The 12666-nt window shown below is 39.8% G+C and overlaps 1 protein-coding gene across 2 annotated transcripts in view; it reads right to left on the bottom strand.

Annotated features, from left to right (window-relative positions):
* Nucleotides 1-12666, bottom strand: part of LOC128373367 (neurexin-1a) — a 257924-nt gene that overhangs the window by 84977 nt on the left and 160281 nt on the right. For both annotated transcript variants that reach the window (XM_053333666.1, XM_053333665.1), the window contains exon 18: nt 4203-4384. In XM_053333666.1, coding sequence (XP_053189641.1) covers nt 4203-4384 — 182 coding nt within the window. The remainder of the gene's footprint in view (nt 1-4202; nt 4385-12666) is intronic.

Here is a 12666-nt window from a genome sequence, read left to right as displayed (position 1 = left end):
GTTTTAATAGGAGTATGGGGTATAGCGTGACATTGGTTCTCTCCTGAGACCTGCTTCACCTCACCCAGGTAACAATCTCACCTGTAGCATCAAATCAGACTGTGCAGTTGCCACTTAATGAAGCACGCGATTGTGCATAATCAGAACTCCAACAGTAAGGTGAACTGAAAAAACACATAAAAGATTATATTTTTTTACTTGAAACAGTGGGTCTCATAGTCTCTCTTCTCAAGCCATTTTACATGATTAATAGGGTAGAGTGCAGGAGTTGAAACTGCAATTAAAGGTGTCTTCCATCAGAAGAAGAACCCCCTTTCTGGAAGTCAGCTAAAGGAGGACCGAGGGGAGCGATGCTCCACCAGAGAAGTCATTATTTCTCCACCATCCTCTCAGCTCTCTGGAATACATTAACTTCACAGTGTCGCTGCCTTAGCCTGCCAGAGTGCCTTCATTGCTTGTTTTTTTAAAGAGATGCATGCAATTAGAAAAGGGAAAGAAGAAAGTACTTGGAATAGTCCCCAACCCCCACACAGAGAGTGAGTACTAGCACAAAACAAGCTCAGTGGGCCCCTGGGGGCCCTCCCTGAGACCAACGAGAGGCTCTGATTGACAACACCACTGCTCATTGACAACAATAAAAGAAGAAAACAAGTGCAAAGCTTCAATTTCACTGGGTAAATGGCTTCCTAAAAATGTAAAGATGGATTTCCAATAATAGACATCCACCCTTTTTTGTGTGGAAAATAAATAATACTTCCCCTGTGAGGGATAAAATACCTTAACAGCATCAAAGTAGAAACAACCTTCCTCTAGTATTATGTGCTGAAATTATACAGACTTTACACAGTAAAATGTATTAGCATGTTTAAAAGAGAAGGTACTGCACACCAACATCTAATAAACTTTGTTCCAATTCTTCTTCTGTATGGATTACCCTGCTGCATAGACTAACCAAGGATCATTACATCCATAATTCCCTATTTTGCATAATGTCATTGTGAATATTTCCCTGGATTTGACTCTCAGCTACAGTGCAATTAATTATATATACATTGATACTTTGCCAGGGCATACTATCATGTACAGACAAGTATTATATCCACGTGGGACACTTGTTCAAGTAGCCTCATGAATATGCTTCACCTTAGAAAAAGCGAAAGGGATTGTGGAATAATCGTAATTGGAGAAATGGCAGAAACACTATTATGAATCCAGTCCTCCTTCCGTGTGCACTACAGTAATGAGCCTGAGGAAAGTGATTGTCGTACATTTGATGGTTCGCTGACTTCACAGTCATTGTCTTTATCTGCGATAGAAAGGAGAGGCGGGGGAAGGATCACAATTCCTTTGAGGTGCATTTAAATCATAGTCTCCACATATTACTCAGAAAATTCCCTCTTGAGAGTGTGAGCTGAGATGGCGTCCTTCAAGCCCCGCTGGGTTTCCTGTCATCATGAAATGGGAGCAGGAGATTAGGGGGGTGAGGGATGTAGAGGATGGAGAAGGAGGGGGGTAAATACTGAAATCTGGTCTAATCCCATCTCATACAGCTGAAGATACACTCCTCCTAAGACATTTCTGCTCAGAGCTGAGGTATCAGAAAGGAATGAGGGGAATACCATTGAGAATCAGCCTTATAATACTTTGTTTGGAAAGTATGCATCTCTGAATGAACTACTAACTCAAAAAAAATGGTTTATACATATTCAGTAATGGAAATCATCATTCTGTCATACTAATTTAATGTATTTATTCTTAAAAATAAGACCGTCTGACCAAGGCGGGTGAAACCGCATTGCTCCAAGCGCAGTGTTATAGTAAACTGGGCCACAAAGTCATTATAGTCTCATATTATTTCATATTACAGTCTGATCCGCTAAGGATACAGTTCAGCTAGATAAGGTTATTGCAGGTGACTAGCTGAGTGCTGCTATTTTTTGCATAAGAAATGCATCAAAGTGGTAATTCTGCACAGCTCATTGTGTTTAATAGAGTACTGTAAAACACGCCCTTTGCGGTGTAATTAATGAGGGAGAGGCAGGCACGAAACACATATCTAGAGGGTTCGCATCATAAGTATTCCAAATTCATAATGTATTGTGATTTTCTGCTATTCTTTCATTTAGCTGCAGCACAAAGCTTATAAAATATCCCTCATGATAATTAAATGTTACAGTCTATTATACTTTGTTGAAGTACGACAAGCAGACTTGAATTCTGGTCTTTTTAAACACACTTCTTACATTAATGACCTTTTTTATCATTCAGTCAAATCATGACAGAATATTCTAAAATGCTGCTTCATTTATGGTTAACACTATACTGCATCAACTTCATAGTGCACTGTACCAAAATAATAATATGCTTCCACTGAGTTATTTGTGTTTTTTACATTTTATCCTTGTCGCTCATCTTAAATAGCTAGATGAACAAAGATCAACAGCATGACCCTCTGTCTCTTCATGCTGCTCTTCATGCTTCTTTTCTGTCTCTTTAAAACTCCCTTTTCTCACGCTTCTCTCATCGTCTAATGAAATGCAACATTTCACAAAGCCCTCAGATTAATGTGCAGAAATAAATAAATAAGAGGAGGCATTCAAAGTGACTGCTGATGCGAGAGGAGAGGGGATTCTCACAACCCACTGCCCCTGCTGTAAGAACATGCCTTATCAACATTTTCTCCCTGCAAAAAATGTCAATGGAATGCTCCACATTTCATCAAAAAGGGTACGCATGCATCTGCTGTAAGCTGCATGATCTCTCTGCCTCGTTACACCACGTGAACCCCCCCCCCCCCCCCCCACCCCCCCTCCACCTATCCTGTCTGTGTGGCTCAGGTCTCTAACCTATAACATGCATCACTATCAGTGAACCTAAATCCCGGCATATAAATTGAAACCATCTTCTTCCTCTGAGATGTCACCTATGTCTTGCCTTAGAAAATGTCTCTTTGTGCATTAGGTCTAGTGTAACAGACACAGACATTTTGTAAAGGAGCCTTGGGCATATACATAACATATGTTTCAAGGTGTTCACTTGCTGCAGCTTTCTAGTAAGTGTGCAGTGCACAAGGGCATGAAATGGGAATTAACTAGACAGTATTCAAATGAATTGCAGAAGTGCAATTGTGTGTATATCGTTCATAAATGAGACAGAAAATGTGACTGATGTACAAGCAAGTGAGCAAATTTGTATGTATATTAATTCAGTGCACTGGGAAGAACTACCTAGCAAAGCCCTGTTGTGCCATTTAATTTAAAAAGGAGCCCTGTGTATGCAAATTGTTGAAGAAGACATTTTCCATCACTCATATGAAAACAACATATTCTCATCTGTTTTATCCTTGTTCAGGTGTTTTGTGCAGGTGGAGAGGAGCCCAGAGAGCTGCGGAAAACATTGTAGTGAAGCATTTGCACATCGGACTGAACACATCTGTCCTTTAGCACACATATTCCAATTTATGTTCTTCTGAACATCTTGTTTGTGTCCCTGCGAGGCAGTTGGTAATGAATGGTGTGCATAAAAAGGGTTGTCTCTCTTTTAATTGTGCAGTTACTTTTGGATTAAAACAAGGGGGAAGATATCACTTGGCCTTGAGGGTTTGAGGAGAAAAAAAATAGCAAAAAAGAACTTCTACGCAGAACGAGTATATGGCGGTGTCTCATAAGAACAACATCACGGCTGCTCTGTGTCCTCAGGACAGGCCTGCTTATGTCACTGTGTGCTTACTGTACGTGTGAATCTCGGTGTGTGGGCAGCTGGGGTTGAGGCAAACTTCAAGACCAATTTCATGTTTGTGTGTGTGTATGAATGTACATGTGCAGTGTGCCTGTATGCTCCTGGCCAGCATCAGTGTTGTTGTCAGTAAGTGGGTGCTAGCGAAAGGAAGGTCATGTGGCAGCCGGCAGAATTATGTCCAGGTCAGAGATGCCCTGTATGGAACCAACCCTTATTACCGCACCATTTCCCTGGGTTCCTGCTTTATGCTCACTGAGGCCATATCACGTACACAAGAGGTGGTAAGTAAGTGTGGGTGTCTTCTTATGACACAAGATGATTGGATATACATGTTGTGCTTTTCAGCAAATTAAAATGACCTAATTCACTATTAGATTAAACATACGCATTACGTGTGCAGTGTAGTGTGTGTAATGTGATCTACTGCATTTGAAAGTGTGCTAATTAACATGTTTTTCACTTACGATGTGGAGCTTCAAGAAGTCTCCGAGACCAGAGGAGCTATCCACCCTCACCAAGACAGCATCCTTCAGGTGTGTGCTGAAACCAATGGCTAGCCGGTCCGCCCTCGTGCTGGGACGGTCATTTGGCGGCCACGTGTATGTGATCAGTCCACCATCTCGTCCAAATATGTACGTTGTTCCCGCTAGAGAAAAAAAAAAAAAAAGGAGAGAGAAGAACAAATAGAAGACATTAATAATGTATTCCCCACTTTCAACATTGTAATGTTTGGTTGCAGGTGAACAGGCACCAACAATTGACTGTCAACACAAACATTATTAACACAGAGAAGTAGGCATCAGTGTCGTGTATACAGAGCACTGTCAGTCTGGAGTGTTTTATTGTGCTGAGTAATGACTTGCAGAGCTACGTATCACTCTTGAACAGCTCTCAGCCCCGTCTGAGAACTTAAGTATACTCATGTCAATTCATGATCAAGGGGAAATTCTGCTGAAATGAGAGAGGTAGGTAACTGCCGCTTTCCTCATGATGCTGCACAATTACTCAGTTTTACTGTCGCTACTTGTTTTACCTCTAGAGGAAAGAGGTGCAAGTGAATGCTAGAGAATTTGCAGTCAAGTCTCTGATGCCCAGGTAACCAGCATATCAAATGGGCACCTCCCCATCTCTTGCGCTTCATTAGCAGCCTCAAAGGCAGATGAAGCCGGCAGCATTATTGACTGACTGATCCAATTATGCCCTCCTGGTGACCTCCAAACCAGCTATTTCCTGTATTGCTGTATTTCATTGTTGTCTTTAGCAGCCCTGTGAAAGGTCTGAACATGACCTGGAAGATGAACGAGTCATTCTAATTAACTAGTTATTCATTGAGAAGAGCCTTGCAGCATTATGCCAGTGACCTAGTCAAACTGCTAGTTGAAAATAGGGAAGCAGTCTTGTAAAAGTAGGAGTCTGTTCATGTCTAATAACACAGGTTTGGATGATTGCTAAAAATCCGACACTTCATCATTTCAGAGTCGTCTCAATCAAATAAGTTTATTTCTTTCTATTAGAAACTTCATTAGGATACTGTTCCCACTCCTTTTTGCCAGGACACAGAAAAGTATAGTTGTGGGAGAAAGTGTGTATATGCATGTGCGACTGTGAACGAATGAGTATGAGATTGGGAAATAAATGCCTGTGAGAATGCCTGAAAATGAATGCAGCTGTCAGATTAGCATAAAAACAGCTATCTTCATGAAAAATTAGACAAGGAGCTGTGCTAGTGTGGGATGCATTTACGTCTGTGTGTGTGAGAGAGAGTGTGAGAAGGAGAGACTGAGAGCAAGAGAGAGAGAGAGAGAGAGACAGAGTATGTTAATATTCATAGGGGCAGAGAGTTAAACAGCCTTAGCCTGAACAATAGATTATAAATCATTCTGACTGTAATTCCAATATTTTCTTGTAAACCAGTTATATCCACAAGGATATAAAACTATCGATAAATTTTGCATTTATTTATATATTTCTGTTGTTTTCTTCCCTCTGGCTTTTATTCACAGCGCAGTGATTTAAGCACGTCACTCTACTCTCAAGTTCCTTTTCCAATTTCATTCCCTCATTTCAGTCGATACACACTGTCAACCATTAGCTAAAAAGAATTGCATCATTAATTAAGAATAATGTGATTAACAAATGATGTGGGGACATACAGATCTATGGCGGGATTTATTATTTTCATAAAGCATAACTCGCATTTGTAAAATGTAATGAAATAACACTGTAAGCATTCTTGTTCTCCTAATGGATAAAGCGTTATGAAGCTTGATGACTTCTACAAAGGAAAAGACATTATGTGTAATATATTTGTGAGACAGGCGTCATTTCTTTTTCATGAAGTCTGGTGGATACAGCTGAAAACCAGTCTTGTTCCACTAATGCATATCTGATGTTGGCCTCCTCACCGAGCAATCTCCAGTTCATGTAGCTGCTCATGCTGGACTGTTGTCACTGTCTCCTAGTTTCCCCCCAAGCCACCAAACACTTGCTCCATGCTCGAGCTTATTATAATTAAGCTCTTTTAAACCATGTCAGTGTTGGAACTCACTGGGCCCTTAAGCATCCATTTCCCCCTCTGTCTATTCATACGAATTGACACCCACTTTATCCCACTGACAGCTTATTTACTGTTGGTGACCTCCATAAAAACCTCACTATAATATAGAGATTGCTCATTTCAGTGAACTGGTGAGCAGATCTGGCTAGTGACACCCTTAAGCTAAATGGATAAACAGCAAGACCCTCACGTCAAGCCACCAAAGGTCAACAAAACTAACTACTCGGTGACATGCAGATTACGTAAATGGTTCCAAAACTGACTCAGAGAGTGCAGATAATAAGATTGCCAATATGTGGTAAAGCAGACTAAAATCCATATGAGCATGAGTGAGCATAGTGGAAAACTCCTTGAGGGACTGTTGAGGATTAAGATACATGGAGAAACATGGTTAATGCACACCTACACAGTTGTGCAGTGGCATGAAATCAGCAGACACGTGCCTCCAGTGGTGGGAGTAATTATGCACTGGCTCCATATTTGTTATTTGTGCACTCTCCCGGGACACAGGGCCTGATATGGATCTGTTGTAGTCATTAGATACAGTAGTGTCCTAGAAATACTTGCCCGTTGTTGTCTCTTTAATTTGACAAGGGTTTCAGTTTATTCCCTATTCCCCCACTGTCTGATAAAAACAAATGAAAGGACAAGGTTTAGGTACAATGAGGGGAGCCTGAGATACAAAGTGCTTAGAGGTGTAACACCACACAACTATGCAATAGCTGAGAAAGAGTGTAATTAAGATTTTTGTTGCATCAGGTATTCCCATTAGACACACGTATTTGTATCTCCTACATTCATCCCCATTTTCCCCAGAGAGGTGTTTGGAGCAGGTAGCGGTGAGCCGTATTCAAGGCTTGTACAGATGATCAGACCTCCAGGATGAACTCCTCAACCGCAAGCCTCCTCTGTTAAAGGATAATGAATTAATCTGTCCTCATGTTGGATTACATTGAGAGCTAGCTGCTCTCTGCTGTGTCAGTTAACATCAAAGACGATAAACATTGGCAGATCAAACACTCTGCTTTCATTAAAAATGTAGCACCATCCCTGGAGTTCTCCTGCATTTGGCCAAAGAGGTGTGTGGGATAGTAGACTGTAGGATAGCAAACATGGCCTGTGTGTTAGAGCCCTCTTGGCGCTGACTTCTCAATGTCTCAATCTATTTCTGCTGTAATGAAACAGGAGGCCTCCGAGCACTGCATGTTAAATAAACTGTGCAGTGTCATATGAAGAGGCGGATAGGTGTGAGCATAGGAAATCATATTGGCTCTGTGCCTTAGTGTAGCAATTGTAGGGTGGCAGCTATATACAAAGGCTGTGTGTTTGACTCTATTGCTCAGCTAAGGTCAGGCCCACAGACTGTCTTTCCTCTGACCTCCAACACAGCCATCATAACGAGCCTCATATTACCACCTCTGCCGAGAAACTGGGGAGGAATCCAATCATAATTACATAGTTGTGATGGAAATATGAAAAGGAGAGATGACATTATGGATCTGCTTTCTGTCAGCAACCAGCACTTGCATTTCTCTCTATTTGCTGCCAAGGATTCCCGTAATGACTGTGGTGCAAAAATAGATTATATGAGATGTGGAATATAGTGTAGCTTTTTCAGATTAATTCTTGATCATTTCCATGAATCTTACTGAATGGAATTTCACATAACTTATTTTTATAATTGTCTTTCAACTCTTGTCTATATTGCTTATATATATACACATGGACATATACTGTTTATGGTAGATCTTTACAATGGAAATGAGCTTAATGAGGTCAACATCCTTCAGATCTACGGAGCCCTCCAACTTGTTTGTGCAAGTGACGGAGATAAGTGGGTGAACATTTACATAATGTACATCTTTTAGATTCCCAAACCATTTAAGTGGGCTAAATTCTATATTAAGGATAACATCATTTTGGTTTATCTTTGGTCTGCAGCCCCCCCCCACCCCCCTCCCCACCCCCTCTGGGACAAGTACAATTAAAAGAAGCTTAATGATGTCTATTGGATTACCATTTCAATTTCTAGAGAAATCATTACCAGGATTTATGAGGACACTATTATCCAATCAAACACTATTGGTATCTAGTAAAGGAGCTACCTCCAATCAATGCTCCTGAAGATGTAGTGCCATGAGGGAAAATTGTGGGTAAACATGATCAATTTTATTCTCCCCTGATCTACCTTTCTCACTATATGTCACCTTTTGGTACAATTAAATGGTCTAATAGTTGAGGAGATGAGGTGGTAAATAGAACGGGGAATTATGAGTAAAACCATTCAAATTCATAGCTAATTAAATGTCTTTTCAGCTGCATGTTCTAACTTGGCAGCGACTGTGCAAAGCTGTGAATTACAGAGACAGTCAAGTAAGGCCACCGCTCACACTGCCTCAGTGTACAATTAAATGGTACATCACACCCTACGAGCCAAAATAATGATGCCAATAGGCTGATATCTATCTATATGTTTGATCCACAGTAACAGCAACAATCCTATACAGGATTTATTGTACTGTATGACAAAAAACATTATTCAAACTTCATTGGAAAAAACCTATGATTTGATCATTTAAATGTCAATGCCTTTGTCTATCTGTTTACTCTGTCTACAGACAAAAGAAATACAGGACTAGCAGTTCACAGCCTTGATATCAAGGACTTTCACATTTCTTTTTTCCTGTGTGTGCATGTTTGATTGTGATTATGAAGGTTGTAAAAGAAAAGCTACAACTGTGTTTACGCAATTATTTCCAGGGACTGCTAATGAATGTGATTCCATGAAATGCACCTAGTGTTACCACTACATGATGTGCAGCCAAGATTATTGTTAATTTGGAAAGTTTCATTCTTTCATGGGGTTTCATTGGTAGGTTTCTTAAAAATTATTTCTAAAAACATCAACAACAAAAAAAATGTTACTATTTGAACAAACTAACACTGTGTGCACCGTATTGTTATAATATCTATTTTCTGTCATTTCCTTGTTTCTTTCTGTGTTTAAACATCTGAAATCATTTTTGTCTGTTCAGTAGTGACTATCACCACTATACTGAATTCTAACAATTCATTTCATACTGTTATTTTTGGATTTGTTCACTGTTACCCCTGCTGTAAATGTAAAACATCTCTTTCTGTACACCAGAGGATGTTTCCCAGGGTAGATGTGAGGAGTGCACTTGCCTGTCAGTACCTGGTGCAGCATTGTGTTAGTGAAGTGACATTTTTGTCAGGATTTTTTTTTTCTTGCTGTGAACTTTACTGCTCCAGCGTGGGAGTAGAGGAGCTTTAGTATTAACGATCACCTGGGATTTTTGCTTGTCCCACTCACCTTTTGGGTACATGTCAAAGGCGCCTGGTACAGTGCAGTCCATTTCTGTGCCTTTTCCAAGCATCTACCTAGTCCTGTCTGCATGTACAGATCCTACGACTAAGCTTACAAAGTCTCTTTGTGGATATGTAGGCCAATTTGACTTTGATGTAATTCCCTCAGGTAGGAAAAAAATAGCTTTTTTTTCATTTTAAGTACATCCATGTGTAACTGTATTATGAATAAGGAACTGACTAGTGGACATACCTTCATTTAGTGCTTCACCTAATGTCCTGCTCCTGCTCCTGTGACTAGAGCAGGACACCAACCTTGTATGTTATCTTTTCCCCAGCTAATTAAATTTAATTTTAATGCTGTATATTTGCCCATGGCAGTTCTGCTCCTTTTGCACAAGGACATGAGTTTCCTCATGAGAGAGCTTTTTTGTGGTAGATCCCTTTTGTACTGCTCTCTACATCACAGAGTTGCCAGAGCATTGTGGCACAGAGCACACTGCTTTGACTGGTGATGAAAACCACATCTATAGATAATGTATTCCACCCTGTTGCCAACAGTGCCACACTGGGAAATTCTGATCACGACACAAGTCCCTTTCTACAACCTGTGCCATGGGTGTTGTGCTGCATTCATTGAGATATAAAAATAAAAATAAAAATAAAGTCCTGGCTATTTAGAATAGTAATTGTAAGACTACTGGGTTAAAGAGGTTAACTTGAGATGGACATTATTTAAATGAACATGTTTGCAAATTATTATTTTTAAGTGAATTAAGTACAATGTTTTAGCTCAAAGGCAGCAGTTCTACATTACTGATCTTATTCACATTCTAGTAATGTAGAGTTCCTGTTAAAGTGTAATCTGCAACACCAATACACCTATTTCATTCTAGCTTTTGCCCTCAGGAGATTTACACATCGTTTTAGTGTTTTCATGATGGGCTGTGTTGTTTTTTAGTAAAGCTTTTTAAAGTGTGAATATGCCTTTTGTAGTATGCTGGATTATGAGTCATTGTAGATGGAAAACACAGTTATTACAATACTTCTTTAAAGACCCCCGAAAATCAATTTACGCTTATTGGTTTTAATTAGTGTATTTTAGGTGTATGTTTTTTGTCTTAAATATGTCATTAAAAATTAGCAATTTTAAAAAAGCTAAAATGAGCCATAATAATTACTTTTAATGTATTTTTAATAATATTTGTGATTAACGCTGTTACCCTGTAATTATGCTCCATGTAAAAAAAAAAGAAAAGAAAAGAACAACAGATGCCTCGAGGAAAAAAGTTACACTCTTGTCAGGTGTCACTTTTGTAGATGACATAACCAAATGCTTCGACTTGGAAGGTGATTAATTGCCTGTCACCTTTGATAGGCAGCCTCTATGTGTCAGAATAATTAAGTACAGTGAACAACAGCAGCTCAAAAAAGAAAAAAAAAACATGAGAGCAATTGTTCTTCCACTTGTTTGGAGTCTGCAGTTAAAACACAGCCTCTGGTTGTCTCTCCCATGGGTACAAATGAAGAAAATTCAGCTGGACAATGAAAGCTGGAAAGCGAGGTATAGTGGATACAGATAGATCCCTGTGGCTCCCCTCCTTCCGCTGCCCCCCCTCCCCCAAACCAACCCAATCTCTATTTCTATATCTGTTCATTGTTCCATTGCAGTATAGCGAGGTCCTTTCAACAATTTAAACCACACTTACAAGCTTTGCTCCTGGAAAAAGCCATTCTCTATCTTCAGTGGTGTGTGAGCAGAGCCTTTGGGAGACTAAAAAGACTATGGATTGTTGACTTGTCTTAATCCTCTCTCAGCACAAACAACTGCCTTCCTTATAATGGGATAGGCAGTTAGAACAGAACCAGCAGGCATGAGAAAAAGGTTTCATCATAGGTTGGAGCTGGAACAATCCTGCGCTACGTACAACGGAAATGACAGCAAAACAAACTTTTATGTGACCACTTGAATTATACGTGAGGAGCTAGGATTCCCTCAGCATGATAAAAACAGGATTACAGTACAGGACTGTGAGTATTGAGTATATCATTATTTATCACTATGATCTTGCTATAAATGCAGGGTCGGGTGGGGTATATTCACACATATGAGAGAATGGAGTGGAAAATAAGCTATACCTGCTGTAGTCATGAAACTAACCCTTAACATAAAATACTGTGCACACTCTGCCACATTCGGCTTTGCTTCCTTCCCTGTTTTTCTTTGCTTTTTCTTTTTTTTAAAGTGATAAATTCCCCCTTCAGTCTTTATCAGAAGGCAGGAGCTGAGCTATTCTCTTTGCAGTCAGCAGAAAGCAGAGTGGACAGAGGTGCTAAATCAACCCAGTGCGCAGACTGCCTGCTTACTTTGTGTTGGCTTAATAAGTCTGGGCATATTGGCATATATACAGCACAGTCGATATAAACTTTTACAGTTCATTGCCCAGAGACTTAATCTTCACCGCTGGCTGATAGGGTATTCAGTTATACCTGCTGTTTGAGACTGAGATATAATTATGCACCTATGCTAATACAGCATGCTCCATTTTCATTCATAGTGGCTGAAATAATGGAGTGTTTCAGTATGAGCAAATGTGATGCTTCATTGATGATAATAAATGTAATTAAACTACATTTTTCACACTTAAAAACTGTTTTGATAAATGATAAGTGGTAGTAAGGCAAACATATATTTAAAAAAAACAAAGACATGAGGAATTCGAAGTCACCCTTAATCCTTATGCTAGACTTGTCAAATATTCTAATTAGCTCATTTCCACAGTATTGTTTTAACAATATCCAGTGACCTATGAGCCTTAAGCCCCTCCTAATGAAGACAATCCCAAAGTAGTATTTCTGCATAGGACAGCTGACAGTGTCCAACCTGCCTTCATAAGCTGCAAAGGATTAAGCCTCTCTTCCCCCCTCTATCCCACCCCTCTCTCTCTCTCTCTCTCTTTCACTGCTTTGCTAATTTGATGTAATTAAATTAAGTGGAGACTAAAAGTGGGGCATTGCTGCTTGCCCCCATGATTGGTCATCCT

Source organism: Scomber japonicus, chromosome 14, assembly GCF_027409825.1.
Source record: "Scomber japonicus isolate fScoJap1 chromosome 14, fScoJap1.pri, whole genome shotgun sequence".
Classification (NCBI taxonomy): domain Eukaryota; kingdom Metazoa; phylum Chordata; class Actinopteri; order Scombriformes; family Scombridae; genus Scomber; species Scomber japonicus.
The sequence above is the reverse complement of the archived record's forward strand: the minus strand, read 5'-3'. Positions and strand labels throughout refer to the sequence as shown.